The 9,328-nt window shown below is 42.1% G+C and overlaps 2 protein-coding genes across 3 annotated transcripts; both read left to right on the forward strand.

Moving 5' to 3' along the window:
- The first annotated feature begins 803 nt into the window (after positions 1–803).
- Positions 804–4,049, forward strand: gpatch3 (G patch domain containing 3). The gene is made up of 7 exons (XM_030359078.1): positions 804–1,304; positions 1,421–1,881; positions 2,143–2,317; positions 2,595–2,654; positions 2,919–3,040; positions 3,292–3,419; positions 3,722–4,049. Exons 1-7 carry the CDS (start codon positions 836–838, stop codon positions 3,903–3,905), a joined length of 1,599 nt encoding a protein of 532 aa, XP_030214938.1. The 5' UTR covers positions 804–835; the 3' UTR covers positions 3,906–4,049.
- Positions 4,050–4,454: 405 nt separating this feature from the next.
- On the forward strand, positions 4,455–7,612 carry gpn2 (GPN-loop GTPase 2). 2 transcript variants are annotated; one of them, XM_030359079.1, is made up of 6 exons: positions 4,455–4,565; positions 4,831–5,290; positions 5,640–5,796; positions 6,009–6,169; positions 6,772–6,902; positions 7,100–7,612. In XM_030359079.1, the coding sequence occupies exons 2-6, from the start codon at positions 4,871–4,873 to the stop codon at positions 7,170–7,172; spliced, it is 942 nt and encodes a 313-aa protein (XP_030214939.1). In that variant the 5' UTR covers positions 4,455–4,565; positions 4,831–4,870; the 3' UTR covers positions 7,173–7,612. The 2 variants fall into 2 exon arrangements, with proteins under 2 accessions (XP_030214939.1, XP_030214942.1); XM_030359082.1 differs by having other exon boundaries at positions 4,514–4,658.
- Positions 7,613–9,328: the final 1,716 nt, after the last annotated feature.

Below are 9,328 nucleotides of genomic sequence, written 5' to 3' on the forward strand. Positions count from 1 at the left end.
GCTCCTCTCGCAGGTCATTGACCCAGCGACACAAGACAGAGCGCTTGTGAAAGCTTGCAGAAACCCTGTTGGTACAGGTTGTCTGTGGACTGTTCCGGTCCGGGCCATGTGAACAACCGATGGGTCGCCAAGTTAAAGTCGATGGAAGAATCTATAAATAATTCATTGCTGCTGTTACGTACCGTTTTTATTTTGTCTTATTAGTCTTAGTAGGATTAATGGGTGTTGAAAAGCCACTTTCATGCGAACACTTTTATGCAAATTAAATTGTTTACAAATTTAAATCAGGCCATACCATTTGCAAAAAGTATATGTATTGTTGCTCTTGGCTATAGTCATAGCTAAAGCATAAAGGAAAAAGCTGTGTTGAGAATAAAAAAGTTGGTTTTCGTTAACAAAGAGAAACATCAACTTTTTATTGATATGTAACTCTAGCTAAATTGAATTGAATATGAAAATAAGTAAACAACATAAAATATAAATGCTAAATTGAATTGAATATGAAAATAAATGAACAACATAAAATATAAATGGTAGCCTCGCTTGGGTCCCCAAAATTAATTGTATGATGTTATATGCCAATTAAATGGAAGTCAAATAAATATATCAAACCAAATTATGGGGATGCTTAAGGCCCTAAAAAAGTATGAGTTACCTGCGGAACATAAAATGGTGTTTCATTTTATGTTATCGATGTAAAATAGTGTAAAGTATACTACGCAAATACAGCCAGGAAAGACCGAAACGAATCACATGAAATGGTGACGTAATGACGTGTTGACGTGACGACGTACAGACGTCGTGACGCGCAACAGTCCCTTGAAAATAAACAATAATGGCGGACGCACTACCAGTTGTATATTTCGCTGTAAGTAATATACCTGCCATATTCCGTTCAGCGGACCTCAGGAATTACTTCAGTCAGTTCATTGAAAGTGGAGGCTTTCAATGTTTCCACTACCGCCACCGACCCGAGGTCCTCTGGGGATCTGAGGGCCCACCGGATCCCCACGTCGCCCGGGGGTCTGAGGATCTACCGGAGCCCCCCGTCCCTGACACAAGACTTGAGAGTGGACCGCCGGAGCCCAGCATCAACGATCCGGGCTCCCAATCACCCGAAAACACAGAAAACTCTTCCGTTGCAAAGAAAAGCGTAAAGTCGTGTTGCTGCATCGTGTCTGTGTTCTCTAAACATGCCGACAGGTTTGTTAAAATGTTCGGAGGAAATCTGTGGATCGACTCGACGGGGAGTTGGCTGTCAGGACGCTGTGTTATAAAGAGAGTAAAAGTCTCCCTCGAAACAGGTCAGTAGTAGCATGGTCTCATGTTGTGGAAATGTTACATTTTGTATCGTTGTCATAGCCTGGTTTGAATAGTAGACGACATAAACCATTAACAAAACTTGTATCGTGTGTTTCAGATGTGGATTCTTTTCCGTATAAAACCAAGCATGAGCAGCGACACCGTGTGTCCCTATCAGACCGCTTCACACAAGGAGACTTAAAGGGCTTACCAGAGCTCAACCCACCTAGCCTGATGCAGAACGGAAACGTGGGGACCACCGTGAAGGTGTTTCTGCAACTTATACAGGCATGCCGACTACCTCCACGTCTCATCAGGAAGCTGGGGCTTACTTTCCCTAAGACCAGCTCCAATCGCCGTTATGGCAATGTGCCTTTCGAGTACTATAACACCTACACAGTAGAAGCCTCTGAAGATAGCATCTTCACTGCAGCCGGACATGAAATAGCTGGCCCCAGCGGTGTTAACAGAACCACAGCGAAACTCAGACAGCCTCGTGGCCATACAGAAGCCAAGGAAACGGAAACCCACCAGGATGATGAGGAAGATGAGGAAGACGAGCTGTCTAATGCCGATGATGTGAGTATAAAAAATAATAAAATGCCATGATATAAACTAGCCGTGTACATCCCGACCATAAACTGGAGCTAAGATCGCCAGAATCACGCTGGCTATGCGAGGCAAGATGTAAGCTACCTACTATGCAAAAACATCAAACTATCAATAGGGACAGTGAAGCATTCATCAATATTGATAGGATCAGTAAAGGCTTCAGCAGGAACACTACAGCGATCAGGAAGTTGTGCATTTCTCATTATGTCTTATCCTTTTTGATGCTAGGATGACGACCGATGCGAGGAATGGGAGCGCCACGAAGCCTTGCATGAAGACGTGACGAGTCAGGAACGCTCCAAGGAGCGGCTGTTTGAGGAAGAGATTGAGCTGAAATGGGAGAAGGGAGGATCGGGCCTGGTGTTCTACACTGACGCCCAATACTGGCAGGAGGAGGAAGGAGGTATACTTGATAACCGATGTTGAAAATATATATTGATATTCTGAAACCCAAACATATTTGCTATAGAACGGGTTTTATATTTCTTTGGTTTTGGTTCGGCTAAGGTTATTACTAGATGGGTTATTTATGTACGACTAGGACATAAGACTTATTTTTTCCCTACTACTTTTGGTATCGATGCTGCATTACCTTGAAATGTGTAAAACCGGCTGGGACAGACTTGCACACAGACAAACAAAGTACGGCGGTCAAATAGACTTTTCTCCCTCTTCCTCAGACTTTGATGAACAAACAACGGACAACTGGGATGTCGACATGAGCGTTTACTATGATAAAGGTAACGCACGTTCACTTTATTTATATAATTTTCCAATTATTTGGGATTTCCATTCAGGGTCAAACAAACATTTCCATTAGATGTATTTCGGATACTGTATGTTTACATCACTCCTCCCAGCTCTCAAATTATTACTTTTCAGAAGTGAACACACAGAAGAAATACAATAAAAAGAAACTATATAATTATCAAGCTCACTTTATACTACTACATGGAATGCAATAGAAGAGACTGCCCTCGACTCAGCCTCCCTTCTCTTTGCAGACGGCGGTGACATGGACGCCCGCGACTTTGTCCGCATGCGGTATGACAAGAGGATGAGAGACGGCTTGGAAAACCGATCTGGTAACACCCAGCCCATCGGTAGCTTCGAGAGATTCACTAAGGTATGGTGCCCTACCATCTCGTAACCCGGGTTACTAGATGTGCCTCTCCTATAGGATGCTGCCTCTTGGCCAGCTCCTGGTGTGAAAAAAATCTTTTATAAATCTCAATGAAATGCAATGACGTACAATTTAATCACAACGGGTTCATATGATACGCAATTGAATAACAATGGGTTTTTTATGATTTGCAATTTAACAACAAACCAAAAGGTTTTGCTTACACCGACACGGTCTGGTCTTCTCTGGATCAGGGCTTTGGCCGCCGCGTGATGGAGAAGCAAGGGTGGAAGGACGGCGAGGGCCTCGGAACCAGCCGGCCCGGGATTCCCGATGCTCTGGAAAGCGACGGGCAACATCCAAATTGCAAGAGGGGCTTTGGGTGAGTTAAAATAGACTACAGTCTCTATTTTCCGAATTTCATCTTCCTAGCTGTGAAATTCTAATCAGGAATCGGTTCCAGTTACAACATGCATTTGAATGAGAGCTTGAAACGGCAACACTTTTCATAAGGATTCCATTTGAACTGAAGTTCAAATGGAATTTGAGTTCAAAATCTTGTTGTGACCTGGAAATGTGTCCTTTGTTGCAGTCTTTTTCAAATTGGAGGATTTCCTTTCAACGGTTCCATAGTAACAAAGGACTACTTTGATAGAGCTATCGTGTGTTTTTCTTTTTGTGTAGGTATCATGGAGAGAAGTTGACCTTGAATACTGGAAAGAAGCCGAGAATCAATTATCATATAAGCACAGTGTACGATGAACCGAAGGACGTTGATAAACCTGAACCCTTATTGAGACGTCTTCCCACCACTAACATAAAATACCGAGAATGGCAGACCGGGGGCACTATCGGACCGCGAAGATGACGTTATTTATTATTGTTTTATATTCCTCTGCTCTATTAAAAATGTTTAATTTTTTTACATAAAAATGTTTTTGGAGTTGATGTCATTTCACTTTACAGCCCTCAGGTGTTTCGTAGCTTATGCATTAAATGTGTATTTCCTTGCCTTTGAAATATTATAAATCCTTCACACTCTCACTATTAATCCATGTTCACGGGGCACATTATCAGGATGACGACGTGCACTATCAGGAAGTTCTTTACACTAAAAAATCACTAAATCGCGCCTTTATTTCTCTTCAACAACCATAAAATCATTATTGCTGCAACAACCATTGGATCCACGATGGAGAGCTAGAGACACCTACAGGACGTATAATGCAAATGATTTGGGCAAGTCTTAACAATATTTTACGAAATACGTTATATTAAAACGAACTGACGTGTAAAGACTTCTAAATCTGTAATTTAGTAAATCTGAATTTGTTATTTTTAAACACGTTAGAGCCTTCATGATATGATAAGCATAAGATATAACTATAACCTTATTTATACAATGGCTCCAACGGTGCTTTTATTCTGACAGCTATCATTGTCCCGGAAGTACTTGCAAATTAATTTAGACTCATCGTTGTTTACGCGGTTGGTTAACAAAACGTGCATACACAATATAAGCTAACATGTGAGTAAAGGATTATTAACGCAACCGATTTAATTGTTATATTACTGCTAGTCGGGATCCTTTGTTACCGTGTATCTCCAAGCAGCCCACGAGGTGCTACATCATCGACACTGTTTTACAAAGTACCCATTTATCAAGCTGTTATGACAGGCGAAAAACTATCAATTTAGACCATTTTATTGAAATCCGATTTGTTGGATGCACAACATCTCCTGTCACATGTTGCGGGACATCTGGACTGACTGTTGCCTCTGGTTCTCAACAGATGTGAAGCTGAGTCCATATAGTGGACTGCCATAGTAACAATGGCCAGCCCAGCATCACCACCACCATCATTGCGCTTCGGCCAGGTGGTCATTGGACCCCCAGGGTCGGGTAAAACCACTTACTGCTTAGGTATGCAGGAGTTCATGGGCCAATTAGGACGAAAGGTGGTCGTGGTGAACATGGACCCGGCCAACGATGGGCTTCCCTATAAGTGTGCTGTGGACGTTTCGGAACTGGTTACCCTGGACGACGTGATGGACAGTCTGAAGCTTGGGCCGAACGGGGGTCTCCTGTATTGTATGGAGTATCTTGAAGCTAACCTTGACTGGCTCGAAAATAAACTGAATCAGTACAGTGACTATTACTTCTTGTTTGACTGCCCTGGGCAAGTTGAGCTTTACACTCACCAAAGTTCTCTCAAAAATATATTCTCGCAGCTTTCCAAATGGAATTTCAGGGTGAGTCTTTTCATACAATTTCAAATATTCTCTCAGATTAAATGAGTTGGGTTGAGCCAGTACCAAAGTGCAAATAACCAACGATTACAAATGATTATGTATGCCTACTTGAATTTTAATTTGTCATATGCAAGTAATAAGTAGGCTATTTAGTTTAACTGGCACACATTGAATTCAGATACATGTAAATCAGAGCGGGTAGGAATTTCAGTATCATGCTGAAGGATGTCTCACTCAGTTGAACACTCCTGCCCATTACCTCCACTATCCTGCCTACTATCTATCCATTACCAATACTTTCTGCGGTGTTTTGTAGTCAATTTAACAATTGTTGTGTGTTCTCTTTCAGCTGGCTTCAGTCCATCTTGTAGATTCCCACTACTGTGCCGACCCGGCTAAGTTCATCTCTGTGCTCTGCACGTCTCTTGCCAGCATGCTGCATGTGGAGCTTCCACACGTCAATGTCCTGTCCAAGATGGATCTCATTGAGCAGTATGGAAAACTAGGTGAGATACAGGTTATCTTGCCGACCCACAATAGTAATACAGCTTATCTAGCTGACCCACAATAGTAATACTGGTTGTCTAGTTACCTTAAAATAAACAGATTGCACGTTTTATATGTGTGCTACATCAAAGCACATGTTTTAATGTTCTGCCCAGCACTGCTGTTAGTTGGAACTAAAATAAACCTTTTGGATTTGTTTTTCAATGTGCAGCTTTCAACTTGGACTTCTACACAGAAGTCATGGACCTCCACTATCTCCTAGACCATCTTGCATCAGATCCCTTTTTTAAGAAATTCCACCAACTAAACCTAAAACTGGCTGAAGTTGTAGAAGATTACGGCCTTGTCTCCTTTGTTCCTCTCAATGTGCAGGTATATCCACTGTCTCGATACATGATGTGTACAACACTATCATTTGACTCAAATTCAAGCAGTTTAATTAAGCTAACGATCGAACGTGTCCTGTATGCAATACCTACAGCAACCACATGAGCGCTCTACCCAGATCAATACCTGCGCCACACCTGCCAGCAGTCGTGTGTCCTTTTATTCTGAAATCTTGATATTGCTATTTTTGCTGAAAATCACAATATCAAAACGTGCACAAGGTTTTGGTATTCATTTGAAATCTGATCCACTCATGTTGTGAATATTAAGATATTTAAACAAATTACACATTTATAGTAATTAGTAACACACGCTTGCAATTACATTTTCTGCCGTACATTGTTTTGGGCATGTATAAGGAAATGTATGAAGTGTCAACACTGTATGGTAAAACTATCTTTTGCTTGACTCCTGACTATGCATTTTATCGAGACCTGTGTCGAATTACCAATAATTTTTATAGTTTAGCTTCCAATAGTGATTCTGCATACTTTCTGGAGCGTTATTATGGATTATTTTAATATGTATATTAACAAAATTTTGAAATCCGAACATTGAGCTCTGTCTTCCTAACCCTGCGTCTCTAGGACAAGCAAAGCATGACTTCGGTCTTGCGGACGGTGGACAAAGCCAACGGCTATTGCTTTGGAGACCTGGAGGAAAGGAATCTGCAGGCCATGATGTCTGCCGCCGTGGGGGCCGACTTCCAGTTCGACTCGTATCCTAGACCTCCTCATGACCCATTGTTCCTCCTTTTGTATGCACCAATGTGTGGGAGCCGAGGATAGTAATGAAAACATATGCATCTCCCCCCCCCCCCCCCCCCGACTTCTCATATGGCACCGGGACTAACGCTCAATTTAATTTTCCAATGTGCAATTTTGTTGTGATTTTCTTTAACAATGAACTCTGCAGAGCTCTTGGAGTGCAAGAGAGGTATGTCAAAACCCGGGAAGCCACCGTGGAGGAGGAAATGATGGACCTGTGAGTAGCGTGGCAGGAATGCAGGAGCAGAAGTGGTCGACGTTTGAGCGCCGGCAACGGCGGGTAGTACCTCATCTCGTTTGGCCTGAATCTCAAGGCTTCAGCACTGAAGCGTCAGAGTGCAGGAACCGAATCGATGCAACGCAGAGCCTTCAGAGCCACACCTTCAGCACAGAGAACAGCCGAAGACTTTGGAAAGGAAAAAGTTGTGTGTGTGTGTGTGTGTTTGTGTGTGTGTGTTTGTTTGTGTGTGTGTGTGTGTGTGTGTGTGAGATAGACAGACTGTATATTACGTCACACATAATGGCATCAAAAGGTCCCTCTGCCTATTTCTGTTATATTAAAAAGGAATACCTTGAACAGGTTTTCTTTCAGATGTGTAATAAATAATGATTTTATAATTTCTACAAATTGTATGTTTGAAAAATAAAAGTAGTCCCAGAGTTTTGTGTGCACCTTTTTCTGAAGGCGGGGGAATCAGAGAAAAATATGATCATGCTTTATAATAATTTGTTTATTTTCTTTGTAGATCTAGCCATGTTTAGTGGGATTTTTGCTTTGGATTTCAAAATCTGCATAGCGTCTGTCTTGTTTTTTAATAGAACCGCGAATATAAATAAACTACCAAATTAGGCACATAAATAGCGGTACTGCAGTGTTTGTTTCAGTTAACGGACAATAAACAAATAGCGCCAAACACCAGTGATATGAAGCTCCATAGAGAAAGCTATACTGGTTCGGTTTATTCCAAACCAACCGTGTATTTGAAGAATGTATTCGGCTAATGAGTCCACGATGTTGCGGCGTTAAGTTCCCCTTCTAGCCAGCAGATGGCACATGTGGTTGCCAATCCTTGTTCCAAATCCATGCATTTTCTCTCCAGCTTTTCATAGCAACCAGAGCAGAAAAATTAAGTCAGGCGGGGAGAGGAAGCCACATTAAATCTGTGTTTCTGCACAACTGGGCCTGTGTCTCTGTGTCTGGTCTTAGGGATGGAAGAGCCTATCTTCTAAACACAAACTACACTTCAAATAGATTTCCAATTGTTACAATTGTTCTTACACATTGTATGGACATGGAAAAAACATATAATTTACGACGCAGCCATTTTCCACATGTATCTTACTGATGATTGCACGATTGTACACGGTCTAGCTTTGCAAGCTGTGGTAGTTTTACACTAACCATGTTGAGTTTTTACCTTTGTTCCGTTCAGATCACATGTTGGTAAGGGAATAATAGCTGCTCTGGCCTGCTAGGGATTTCTCAGCATGTGTAAAGCCTGGATTCCTATTTGCAATCTCTGTACATTAGGGGGTGTGTCAGGGTGAATGTTAAATTGTATTCCGATGTTTGTACATGTGATCAAGTATGCCTCCTCGTTGCTACTTCCTGCTTTTTTCCATTAAGCCCCCTAGAGGTGTGTGTGTGTGTGTGTGTGTGTGTGTGTGTGTGTGTGTGTGTGTGTGTGTGTGTGTGTGTGTGTGTGTGTGTGTGTGTGTGTGTGTGTGTGTGCGCGCGCGCGAAACTGCGTACGGACGTGCGCGTTTGCGCGCACGAGAGAGAGTAGATGGAGGAAATTCAAAGACTAAAAACTTAAAACTATCTTAATCACACCTATATTTGGAATTATCAGTAATAAAATAAAATAAACATGTTCAATCTAAAATATAAAATATGTGTTTCGCTCTTCATGGCAGGCTACAAATACTTTCTCATTCCAACCCCCCTCATTCAGTTGTAGCTTGAAAAAACTCGTGTATTTATAGTTTTTTCGTTGAGGAGGTGGACTCTAATGTGACAATACAACGTATTAAGATGAGCGAACGCAGCCTTGGTTTCTATATTTCCCTCTCTGCGAGAATCGGGCTGTGTTTTTACAGCTAGTTCAATGTGAGCGGCTGAGAAGCGGCGCCCATCCCCCACACTCACTAGAGGAGTGTTCTGCTTCCCCGGCTGCCGCTCGGAGTGAGAGACAGACAGAGGGGGTGGGTAGCAGAGAATGTACACGGGTAGTCTCGTTGGCTGCAAGGCGTCCTTCTGTTCTGAAAACCCTATCTTAGTTTTGGTTGCCTACACTAGGAATCTGGGTTGATAGAAGTAAAAACAAACATTGTATTCGTGTAGATTTTGTAGCAGACCTTGAAGGTGAATAGGCAT

This window comes from Gadus morhua, chromosome 6 (genome assembly GCF_902167405.1).
Source record: "Gadus morhua chromosome 6, gadMor3.0, whole genome shotgun sequence".
Classification (NCBI taxonomy): Eukaryota; Metazoa; Chordata; class Actinopteri; order Gadiformes; family Gadidae; genus Gadus; species Gadus morhua.